This window comes from Halichoerus grypus, chromosome 15 (genome assembly GCF_964656455.1).
Source record: "Halichoerus grypus chromosome 15, mHalGry1.hap1.1, whole genome shotgun sequence".
Taxonomy (NCBI): Eukaryota; Metazoa; Chordata; class Mammalia; order Carnivora; family Phocidae; genus Halichoerus; species Halichoerus grypus.
In genome coordinates this window covers 10900530-10913676 of record NC_135726.1, presented here as the reverse complement: position 1 = coordinate 10913676, position 13147 = coordinate 10900530, and the positions used below count along the sequence as shown (strand labels likewise).

General features: G+C 41.1%; 1 protein-coding gene across 3 annotated transcripts in view; it reads left to right on the top strand.

Moving 5' to 3' along the window:
• The window catches only part of CNTNAP4 (contactin associated protein family member 4), a 369439-nt gene that overhangs the window by 140322 nt on the left and 215970 nt on the right, over nucleotides 1-13147 (top strand). For all 3 annotated transcript variants that reach the window (XM_078063784.1, XM_036074809.2, XM_036074807.2), the window contains exon 4: nucleotides 967-1114. In XM_078063784.1, coding sequence (XP_077919910.1) covers nucleotides 967-1114 — 148 coding nt within the window. The remainder of the gene's footprint in view (nucleotides 1-966; nucleotides 1115-13147) is intronic.

Here is a 13147-nt window from a genome sequence, read left to right as displayed (position 1 = left end):
CTCTTGGTCTCACCTTACAGCAGTTTTACAAACACTAGGAGGTTATTTTCTACCTTTTTTTTTTTTAAAGATTTAATTTATTTATTTGAGAGGGAGAAGCAGGCTTCCAGCTGAGGAGGGAGCCCACGGGGCTCGATCCCAGCGTCCTGGGATCAGGACCTGAGCTGAAGGCAGATGCTTAACCAACTGAACCACCGAGACTCCCCTATTTTCTACCTTTCTGAACTTTAATTTCCTTATCTGCACTTTGTGCTACCTTAGCATCATTCTCAAGGTCTTTCTAGCTTTCAAATTCTAGAGTCTGTAAGTCTAATTACAGGTCTTTCCAAATTATTATTGCTTCCAATTTCCCTTAACAATTTTTTTAATACAGGTGCTTTTGTTTTATTATTGTTTTATTAAATAACTTTGACATGTAGCAATTCTTAATGTGCGTATCTGGCAGGGCCGTGAAGTTGAACAGCCTGTTATCAGAGTGTTCTGAATGGAGTGTTGGGAGATACTTTTGTTTATGTTAATAAGAGGAGAAAATGAAACAACAGAAACATGTCCTAAATTTTATCATTCATCAGTGATGCAGGCAACTTCTTTGCTGAATCAGATCCTACTTTTTGAATACTGGAAGAAGATTTTCTCAATTTTTTGGGGTGCTGTTCACAATGTTAATACCTTTTAGGTTTAATCTGAGCTTTATAGAAAGTTTATTGACGGTATCATGGTTGAAAGCTGGCTTAATGGGGAAGGTGGAATTTCAACTACTCTCAATATAAAGAAAAGCCTGGGCAATGGTACCTTCTGTGGATGGAGGGACATTACTGTGTAACTGGTAATAGGATTTTCTTGAAGAAGGTAGCCATTTTTACAGTAAAAAAGCAAGTCAGACATTGTTCATTGATGTTCTAGGTCACAGGGTGAAACAGATAATTCTCCAGATGCATTGATTTCCTTCTTTCCCTTTTCTTTTAGGGCTTTTCAGGAAATGCAAATGCAGACAGTGTTGTGTACTATAGACTCCAGCCTTCTATCAAAGCCCGATTTCTGCGCTTCATTCCTTTAGAGTGGAACCCCAGGGGCAGAATTGGAATGCGGATCGAGGTGTTCGGATGTGCCTACAGTAAGTGTTTGTTTATCCAACACACTGACATAGATTTCAAAGGAGATGTTTTGAAAGCCAAGCTGCATGCTGAAATTGACTTTATGGCTATGTAAAGAGAGATAAAAACGAATGATTCTTGTGGAAAACTTTTTTTGTACTAATACATGGTAATATTGACTTTAGCGTTTGGCTTTATATTTTAAATCAGAAATGGAAGCATTTTATAGATAGATCGATCCTTAAAGAGATAAATAGATACAGATACCTGTTTATAGACGTATGTGAATCCATTTACCCAAATCTAATATTATTACCTAGACCTTGACTTTTCAAATATTAGAGTTTTCCCCCATGGACTATATTTGATGATGTTTCACTTAGGCACCCTGAATTTAATAAAGGATACAGTGTTCCATTTAGTGTAACCAGTCACATGTCAGGACACGAAAGAATGTTTGTCTCTCCAGCCTAAAAATAATATGCCGCATAACTCACTTATAAACGTGCTGTGCCTTCAGCATAAATTCATAGAAAAAGTAAAGACCTCTGCCAAAATATAAAATGTGTTTGAAATACTTTCACATAAAAAATGTTAGAAGCCACAGATTTCACTTAGTCTCCTCTTAATGAAGCATTTTATTATATCTTTTTGTGGGGCAGGGGCCTAAGAGTTATTGATAGCCTACCTCAAGCCACACCATCCTGTTAGATGCTCTTCTATTATAGAACAATGAGTTAGTTAATATGATCTACAATTATCAGATAAGCAGTCTGAGGTTTGGAGAGATTCCGTAATTTGCCCAGCATCTGATGCCTAGCACGCAGAAGAATCTAGAAAAGAGTCCGGGACTGTTCAGTTCCTCTATATCACTCTTCCTCTAGTGAACCTTTATTTTTTAGCCACGAAAGGTTTTTTTCACACATATTTTATCACTTTCTGATGTAAGTCAAGTTAGGCTCTGGTTCACTTTATTTGCAGGAAGGGAAGGCATGTCCTGCAGGGGGCAGGCAGCTTGCTGACATTGTCTAAACTGTGTCACACAGACAAACTGTGGTGTACAGCCTGCAGGTCTCCTTGCACTGGTTGGTGGTGTTCCTGGCACCGCCCGCCCTCCCTCCCCCCGGCCCAACCACCAATAAAGGTAACTGACCAGCCTTTTGTTCCTGCCAGGGCCTACAGAATAGTGATCACAGTATGAATATCAAGAGTAATAATAATAATAATAGCAATAATACTAATATTAATATTAATTTTTAATATTTTATTTATTTGTCAGAGAGAGTGCGAACACAAGCAGGGGGAGCAGCAGGCAGAGGGAGAAGCAGGCTACCCACTGAGCAAGGAGCCCCGTGTGGGACTCGATCCCAGGACCTGGAATCATGACCTGATCCGAAGGCAGCCACTTAACTGACTGAACCACCCAGGCATCCCCAATAGTATTAATTTTTTAATGCTAGATATAGCAGCATTTTATTGAGTGCTTATTATATGTCTAGCATTATATTAATAGTTAGTTTATAATTTTTTAAAAGTCTGGGTAAATATTATAAGATAACTACTCCATTCTCCGACTTTGCAAATGAGGCAGCTAAAAGCTCAGGGAGGATGGCTTGCTCAAGCCATACTGATGGGAAGTGACTGAGCTGGGTTTACGGCCAGGTCTGCCCAACTCCAGAACTCAAGTGTGGGCTCAGGCTCTGTCCAGCTGTTAAATCCCAGAGATGAGCCATGGGCAGCTTACTTCTCACTGTCTGCCCACTTAATCTCTTGGCTTCAACAGTTTAGCTTAGCTGCTCCTATTATGTGTTAGCTCCTCCTTTGCAATGATCCATTTGAATAAAATCATCCTTTAAAAAAATATCCCACCCCAAACTGCAATTCTGGAACACAGAACCTGGACAGTCAGTCTTATTTGTCTTTGGATCATAGAGATTAGCAAAGCCGATGCCACACAATGGATAATTAGCAAAACAAATTTCAAATGCTTCATATTTATAGTTACATTCTCTACTTAGAGCATCCACCTTGCAAAATATTTATTTGTCGCAGTATGAAAATAGCTAACAGTTCTTGAGCACTTACTCTCTGTCAGGTATAGTTTTTATAGGCATTCTAACTTAATCCTAAAAATCACCCATCTAATAGAGTCTTAGAAATATTAAGCAATTTTCTCTGTCATACACACTTAATACACATTCAGTCTAGGATGTAAATTCAACCTCAGTTGAACAAGACTATTGACCCTGTTTTTCCAAAACTAAAGCACCACTCATGATGTCCCCATGGACGTGACTGCTGAGGAACAAGTTCCTTTGAGTTCTCTCTGCCATGCACTCCATGGTTACTCAGGTCTCCCTCCACTTTCCTTGATCTGCAGCCCTATGGGACAGTTTTTTTCCTGCGACTTCAGTTGCTGTCTCTTGCGCATTGTCCACGCATTTAATCAGCCTCCTCTTCTCACTGACTGGCCGCTGAAGTAGCAGTACCGAGGGCCAACGAGATTTTAAATTCAAACATAAACACCCATGGGTAAAGGGTACGACAGGACTCTGTTGTATAATTTTGGATAAGAGAAAAACATTAAACAATGGAAAAGTATTCTCATAGATAACCTAAAATAACCTCAAGATGGGTTGGGTGTGAGTGCCTTAAGGGAGGGCCTTTGATCAAATGGACTTTAATTCTTGGGTTACACTTCTATTCTCCACCTTTTCATAAGTATCAGCCTTGCAGAATATGAATTTACTAAAGCATGATTCTATGTAACTATCATTTATTAAATAGTTAGTATGCATCAGATGTTTTCTTTCTAGGCATTTTCTGATTTAGTCCTAACAACACAGTGAAGTAGGGGCATGAATATTACCATTTTATGCAGGAGTCAGAGCAGAGGAAAGGAATTGTCCGCTAAATGATCCCTGTGGCTTGCTCTGGGCTGCCTGGTACAGAAATAGGTGGGACCGTCAGCTCGCCTTGTCCTCAGAAGGAAGAGCTGCAGGTGCTCTCAGCCCAAGAACACAGTGGCAAGATTTTGTCTGCAACTCCCCTGAGTAGCCCAGATCCAAGACCAGCCCGGATTTTCTTCAGATATACAAGGCCATTCTGCTACAACCCCTATAAAAAGGAGAAGTGGTATTGGGGAGTGGTCAGGGTCTCTCTCCTGGGTCACAGTCACAGGATACCTGTCCATGCTGGCAGTTAAGTGAGCCTCTCGTGAAGGCCTGGAGGACTGTGTGCATCTGCCGGCCTGTGCGTCCACGTTGCTTGCACCAAGTTAATGTGACTCTTTTTTGGGCTTTGCCTGAGCCACTCACTCAAGGGTGGTGTATCCCAGGCTGCTTCAAGTCTCCTGACGTGGGGGAAAGTGAACCTTAGAGAAATCAAGAACTTTGTCCAGGATTACACAGACTGCCTGTGTTAGAGCTAAGATTTAAATTCGCATCCATTACTTTCTAAAGCCTGTGCTCTTGACAACTATATGAATCATACATGCATTCACCTTTTAAGTATTTATTGACACTTGCTGAAAGAGAACTCTATGAAGTATTGGGTATAGGGATAAATTTTAAATAATGTATATTTCTCAATAAATGGGAATTATTACTATATGTAGTATTTTTTTGCATTCTAACCCTAGGTTTATTCAATACAGTCCTTTCATTCTACACAACAAAGCACAAATGCAACATTATCTAAAATGCTACAAAGTTATAAAACTCAAAACAAAATTTATAGTACTTGTACAATAAAAGCCAAAAAAGCAGTGTACATGTTGCCAATGTAACCTGCAAGACCACCGTGTATGACAGCTGTAGCAGGGGATCTGTGATGACCCTACAGAGCTGGCTCTCAACTTGCTTATTAATTTCACTGAGAGAAGCGAGCTGTGGGGTGTAGGGGTGTGCGCATGAGCACATGTAAAAACAGAACCATTTACAGCAACTAACATGGGGTGTCTGATCCCAGAGGTCAGAGGTCAGAAGAGCCGATGCCATAAAAATTATACAAACTCAACGTAAAATATTGCAGCACGAGTGTAGGATGTGAGGAGTGAAGTGAGTGATGAGTTGAGATTAGTATAAGAACATTTATAGCAAGAGGTTTGAAACTAAAATGCAGGTATTTTCACATGGGAGCTTGGGAGGCTAGTCCAAATAGGAGAAGGAGCATACCCTAGTCAAGCAGAGACAGAGACGAGACTGCTCGGAGGGTCGGTTTGTATTTGAGAACGGTCATTCGGGCTGAAAGGAAGGGCATACACATTGGAGGCAGCAGCTCGGTTAGGAGGCTTCTGGTCTCATGTGTGCAGTGGTAGTGGAACCTCAAACCAGGGGACCAGCAATCAGGAGAGGGGTTCTCTTGACTCAAATCTGACTCAAATGTACCGAGGATGTTGAATTAAGAGAGCTTAGTGATTGCATGGGAGGGTCCCTGAGTTACCAGATTGGAACAAGCATCTGGAAAGTGGTTCCGTGCTGGGAGGCCAGTGGAAAATGAATGAGCTCTGAAAGGGCATGGGGGAGATCATTAATTCCATTGTTGACTCCTTGAATGCAAGCCTGGGGAACACAGAAGGCTGGAACTCTAAACACTCTCAGTTGATGGTATATAATTGAAACCTATATGAATATCGTTGTTACTAAATCATGACTTTCCGCTTACTGCATTACTGTTAGGAATAAAAGTATAAAGTGCTGTGTTTGGACAACTACTCATGGCTTTGAAAAGGAGAGATGCATTTCTATCATAATAAAGTGGGTCCTTTACGCTGTTTTTCAGGTAGCCTGCATTTTTATGCCACCCCCCACCCCCCGTGCCTCCTGCATGCGTTCACTGAAGTTATAGGTGCAACTGCTCCTATGAATATTGCAGGGACCATGGCTGTTGTGAGAGCCACACATAATTTTATTACCCTCTGTCCGGGTGAGTTAGGGCAGTAACTTGTTATGAAGGAACATCAAGTGAATGGAAAATCCATATCAAAGAGCATGTTCTACTTTTATGTCGGAAAACTTGGAAGTTGTTTCCTGAGTAATGAGAGAAGGAGAAGCTAAATTTTATGGGTTCAAAGAGAAAGTATAAATTTCAGATGTCTTGGTAATAGCAGCCGTGAACATGTTTATAGAGCTAGACAAGAGATGTGGGTAAGGAAATAACTTGCGGAAGAAGGAAAAAGAAGAGAAAATATTTGATGGTAAAGAAATACTATTCTATGAAATGTCCCAAAGGGAAGTAACCAGTGGTAAACGAAGGCAGAGAAAGGGAACAAGACTGATTGGCAGTGACTGTGTCTGAGGTGTCCTGAGGGAGTGGCCATGAAGCCACAGGTGATCATGGTCTTTAATTGTGGATGAATCGCTGCGACAGTTGCCCTTGGTGTAGATGCCAAGTTCCTCTTCTCTCGTTCTTGTGCAAACATCCTCATTTTGCAACCCGTGCCCTGCCTTTCCTCATCCTCAACAGAGTAAGAGCCTCCAGCTGTCCAGCCATCCTGAACCATTTCCATTTCTTCAACATGCCGTGATTTCATGATTTTTCTAGACCTGGGATCTTTGTGTAGCGCCTGGGGCAGTCAGCACACGTGCAGTCTTCCTTCCTCTACTGAGAGAAGTCTTGCACTTGTCACCTCTTCTCGGCAGAGAAACCACTGCCTCTGACAACGTCTCTGACACCTCACTTTTGGGTCAGAGGACACTTCCACCTGTTTCTGGAACAGCCGTTCTGCTCCTGGTGGTCATACTAGGCACTCATGATACTGTATGGTAGTCAGATGTTCCTTCTTTGGTAAGAGTCTTCTGGATAGGTGAATGAACAGAGGGGGGCAGGGTCGGTGAGCCTTGGGAGGGCTTTTCCCGCCAACCTGGCAGCAGGTGCAGCCTGTGGAAGATCAGACGCAGAACACAGGGACAACGGAGAAGATCGGAAGAGAAGAGATCTATAGAAGCAGAGGAACTACATAGAATATAGAAACTATTGTGTTTATTTGCTTAAATCCAGACTGTTTAATAAGAGAAAATTATGGATTCTATTTAACAAATGGAAGCAGATCAACAATTACAAAGCTCATGTCAACTTAAAAAAATAAAAATATACATTTTATAATGTAAAAACTATTGAAAGCTGGAGTGACTTATATCAGTAGATTCCAGTTTGGAAAACATTATTAATAGGAAATGCAAGAAAGTAGCCTGAGACGTGCCAAGTGCTGACACTGAGAACTGAGTCATTGTCTTCTGTCTCTTCTCACCACACGTCCACTTAGGGGGAGAAATGAAAAGCAGTAAACTTTTTGGATTTGCTCTAAAGAATAGTTATAATTGAATTCAATGCATATTTATGAAGATGCTCCCACATGTTAACTGCTAAATACTTGGTCAAGGTGAATTAAATACAGTCCCTGCACTCAGTAGCTGAGGAATCCTATTTTATGCCAAAGTTTAAAGAGAAGATAGATTCTGGTTGGCCTAAAATCAAGGAGGGTAAATCCTAATTCTTTGCAAAATTTATAGTCTTAAGATTCTAATCTTATGATAAGTGAGGTGGTAGTAAAATTAAAATAAGGTTAGCTATTATAATATCAGAAAAAAAGAAACTATGAAACATGCTGGGATTATGTCACAAGAACTCAGAGCCAACTGAGCAGGTTCTCACTGACCAAAAATGGAAATATGATAGCGTCAGGAAGAATAGTAACTGCAGTTTTGCAACATATTAAATATGTTTAAGTGAATGGGTTCATGACAGTACTAAAAAATGAAAATCTAATTGGTTACCTATGAGAGATATGAAGGAACCAACTCATTATTTTGAAAATTAATAAATGAAAGGAAACATCAAGAATTTATCTTACTTTTCCTGTGTGATCTGTACTTCAAGGTAACCAAATAGAAGATGAGGGAGAATTTCTCCTTAAAGGTATATTCCAGGTAATAAATAAAGAGGGAATAATAGAATTAGCATATTCCCACTTTGCAATCCTAGATAAATTAATGGACCAAGTCAATGATTTAAAAAGTTCCCAAAAGATGATTTGCTTTTCAGTACCAGTCCTAGCAGGGTCGTTTTCATTGGGCTACCTTGCTGTAGATGTCATTGCTGGATACAAAATATACATAAAAAAACCTCCCTTCCGGGCTCTGAAGTTCAAGTCAAAAACAGGATGGAAATTGACAAGATTTGATTCTTGAAAGAAGGAAAGCAAACTCCGGGAGATCCACCTTTAACTGACTTTTTTCCTAAAAACACATCCTAGTTTGCAGACGTCATAATGCTCAAGCAGCAAGTAGCCAGATTTTACTGGGCTGAGGAGGCAGAGTTCAGAGTTCAAGGTTGCCAGAGTGGCTAGAAATTGAGGGTGGAATCCTGAAAAGGAGGGGGTGAGAGAGAGGGAGGGTCTCGTCTCAACTCCCGCATAGAAATTCCCTCTCAGTCCTTGGCTGATTCGGGAACCACACATGCCCAAGATGAGATACCAAGGAGCCCAGGCAAAAGCAGGATGGGAGAGGTCAGGTGCCAAAGACTTCAGCATCTACCTAGTGCCTGGAGGAGCACCTTGGGAAAAAAATCAGTCCTGCCAATCTAGAGGGACTTGTTAAACATCTTGGGCTTTTAACTGAAAAGCCAAAGGGCATTGCTTTAGGAGTAAAGACCAATCTGAGGACCAGTTGTTATGTCCTAGGGTGAAGGACAAAACCAAAATAGACCCGTCCCAACAAAACCTGGAACCAAGCTTCCACAGGGTCAGGTGATCTGTGGACCTCTCCTGTCTCCTTCCTGCCACCTCCACCCCACCCTCGCCAGTCTCCATCCTCCCACCTCTCCTCACCTTCTCCCAGGCTCATAACCCCCCTTCCCCATACCTCCTCCTTCCCTGCTGATCCTAGACATTTACGAAGGTGGGCATCTACTCAGATTAAGTTTCATTTCCTCAAAGATGTGGTCCCCAATCAACGGCCTAATTTAGATCTCCCTGTTCGAAACTGCTGTACAACTCTGCCCTTTTCCTTCGTGCTCCCTTGAGAGTTTGTAAATGTATCTACCCGTGAGAGATGAGTTGCTGCATGTCTTTCTTTTCCTTCAGATTGGGGGAATCCATGAGGACAGAACGTGTTCACTGTGGCAACACCAGCTCGTGCTGTAGGACTCGGCACAGTAAATGTTCAGTAACCATTCGCTAAGTGGACAAACTAAGAAAAACATCCAGTTAGCCATGATAAAAACTGAAAAATGAATAAATGTATAAAAGCCACAGATGTATTACACTCCTGCAGGAGCAGTTGATTAAAGAACTGTGAGATGACCGTAGGAGATTTCGAATGTTATTACTAAAATGATAATAATAGCATACAAAATACGTAATAAATGAGGCTTTTTGATACCTGCATTTGAAACCCACAGCTTTTTGTGTGGTATGAGAAATTGGAATTTTTCTCCATGTATTCCAAATAAGGAAATTGAGACTCAGCATTTAAGTGACTTCTGTGGCATTCATTACAAAAGTTACAAACAAATATTAGGAACAGAAATACAGCTTATGTCCTCCAATGACATACTCAAGTGTCCTTGATGTAGTAGACGTTACCCATTTCAAACCTATTGAAAAGGTTAATTTAGACTGGTATTTAAGTGGCAGTGATCTTGTTTGTCCCTATAACCTCCTGGAGTGTTATCACTGATCTTAATTCACTCTGTTTAAAAACCATGATAGTAAAGTCACCTTTTCTCTGTGGTTAGATGCAGCACTTGATCCTGTACCTTCTTCCTTTTTCTCGTATTAATTTTGGTTGTTTTAAACTTAGGAGTCCCTTAAGTCATTCTGTGTTCCTTGATACTACTATGCAAAAATAGTACAACCCATTTCCTGTTGATTTCTCAAGTGCTTGCTCTCTCCTCGCCATGTCCTCCTCCTCAAAACCCAGTTCAGTAATGCAGATCTCAAGTGCCAAGACATCATGCTGTTGCTTTCATATTTCACCATATAATGGCTTAACGGTGACTCAGTCTGATTTATGTTTCTTAGAAGTCAAAATTGGACCTCTGTTTGTTTAGAAATTCATCGGTAGTAATTTTCAAATAAAGAAGCGGTGTGCTCGGTACTGCGGACTGACTTCTTGTTTAGCCCAGAAGAGTTTTGGTCCATTGTTCTTTCTCCACTTAGAGCACTTTTTTTCTCTATTTATATTTTTGGTGTGCTTCCCACGGAATGAATAAAAGGCTCTCGTGTCTTTTTCAGGAACTCTTTCATGACCTTTAATAAAGTCAGTTTTCTATTGTTTGGGTATTTGTTTTCTAGCTCATGCATTTTCTATTCCAGTTTGTCTCTTTTACGTTTCTTAGCCAACTGACCTCATCAGTGATGTGATGATTCACAGTTGCATTCACAGAACCAATTTCTCCCCAAAACACCTTTCAGGGACAAGCCACTCTCACCTCCACAATTTTCTGCAACTATCACCTACAGTGTAGATAAACATTTTGTTTTCCATGGGACAATTCAATATGCAATGAGGTTATTCATTTTCAGGGAAAAGGCTTCTTTAACCTTCTTGTCCTTCTTGTCAGATCATCGTCATGCTGTCATCTGCTCAGGGTCACTCAGGAAACTGTTTTCCTGGGTGTGGCTCTCAGAGCTCCTAACTTGGTGGTTATCAGGCAGACCCCAGGATGTTCAGTGCTTATGGAAACACCGAAAGATTCTCCTCAGTTGATTCTAACATGGCTGACCACGGAGCTCAGTTTAAGAAAGCAAACTGTTGTATGGGTTTTTCTTAGTCATCCACTTGCGGAGAGGGGAGGGCATCGCCTTTTCAGATAGCAACCTCACATTTTGCAGTCTCAAACTTCTGGAGCAGGGGTAGGATGTGGGTGGGAAGGATACCAAATCAAGTGGAAGATACTACAATGAGGAGTGTGTTTATGTGAAATATGCAGAGGTGGAAGGACAGCTTGCTGCTCGCAGAGGTACATCTGCAATTTAGTTGACATCCTTCTCTGAGGCTGAGTGGATCACCTCCTCCTGCACCTGTTAGAAGTCATTCGGACCCAGCCCCCATGCAGAAAGCAAAGCTCCAAGCCCTGGCATGAAAAATCACATCTCGGGGATGTGCGTCTTTCCCATTAGAATGAAAGCTCCTTGACAAAAAAATGTGCTTTGTATTTATGCATTGCCGTGTCTTCCACTGTTCACAGGGAGCTCGCCATAAATATGTGCTTAGAGAAAGGAGCACAGAATGCACATTTCAGCAATGCCACTTCTGACACAACTCCCTGAAAGAAATTTGAATATTTTGTATCGGAAAACTCTTCATTCCACGGGAGACTGTATTTCTGAATCATGCAAAGAAAGCAGTCTCTACCTCTTTCCTGGGGTCGGAGGGAGAACTGATATGAGAGTAGGGCTCACAGGCTTTGTGAGTCTCTTCTTTCCTTGATGCCTGCTGTAAAGGAGAAGGTTTGAGATGGAGGTATTCACTGAGGAGGATTCAGGTCACCGACAGTCGCCATGGTGAGTCAGCTCAGGCATCACCTACAGACAGAGAAAAAAACCACAGAACCCACCGATGGCTCAGAATCATTCTTGCTGCATAACCTGGCCGTGACATTGATCATCGAGCACTTCTTGTGCTCTTCAGAAATTCATTATTTTTTAAAGAGTTTACTTTTTAAAACAAATACACCAAATGTATTTATTAAACTATTTTTGCTGTGCCTCTTTCCCTGCCCAGTGTTGTAGCAGTAAATAATAGCATTAGCATTAGTAGTAGTTAATGTTTATTGAGTTGTAGTTATGTGCCAGCAAGGCTTCCAGAAATTATGCAGATACACATTCCTACAACAATCCTGTGAAGAATATACTAATATTATTCCCATGTTGCAGAGAGGAAGTGGGCAAAGGGTTAACTACCTTGTGTCGTAGAGGGAGCAGTGCCCTGTCACCTGTAACTCTGTTACCTTCTATGACGTAGGCACTTACAGTGTGATTAAATTAAGGCTCCTGAGTTAGGGAGAGTAGCCTGGATTATCCCGGTGGGCCCAGTGTAATCACAAGGGTCTTTATAAGAGGGAGGTGAGAGGATCAGTCTGAGAAGGAGAGCAGAAACAAGGTGGGGGAGTTGTGGATGCTATGCTACTAGTCTCGTATGTGAAGAAAGGAGTCATGAACCAAGGAATGTGGACGGCCTCTAGAAGCTAGGAAAGGGGAAGAAAGGGATTATCTTTCAGAGACTTCAGAAGGAAAGCAGCTCCTGCCAGCACCTTGATTTTAGAATTCCAAAACTAGAAGATAATAAATTTGTGTTGTTTCACGTGAGCAAGTTTGTGGTCATTTGTTACATCAATAATCGGAAATTCATACACTTGCCCAAGGTAGAGTGAAGATGCAAACCCACACAGACTAGTTGGCTTAACCCCTAGGCTACACTATAATAAAAAACTATTAAAAATGGTTCCGAAGGGGCACCTGAGTGGCTCAGTCAGTTGAGTGTCTGCCTTCGGCTCAGGTCATGATCCTAGGGTCTTGATATCGAGCCCCGTGTCAGGCTCCCTGCTCAGTGGGGAGTCTGCTTCTCCCTCTGCCCCTACCCCTGCTCATGCTGTCTCTCTCTCAAATAAATAAATAAAATCTTTAAAAAAATGGTTCAGAAGGGGACTAGCTGAAGGGGGATAAATGTGTCAGAACAATTTGCAACTTGTGACTAGAAAATTAGAGTTTATATCCTCCCTATGGTGAACAGGGTGTGACAGGGCCACATTATTAATATCTACAGTAATTCAGTCATTAAAAAAAAAAGACTGATGAATCACAGACCTGTACCCCTGAAACAAATAATACATTGTATGTTAATAATAAAAAAAATAAAATATAACCTCAGTTATAAGCCTACTAATGAACAGATTTACCATTAGTACATAATTCTTTCAGTCAAATAACATGTCTCCTCCTACATCTTTGGACTATAGGTCTTTTACTGTTACAAATTTTGTTAACTTCTGAATTTTCTGATACCTCTACTTTTCCTATTTATACATTTCACCTGTGTACAAAAGATTCT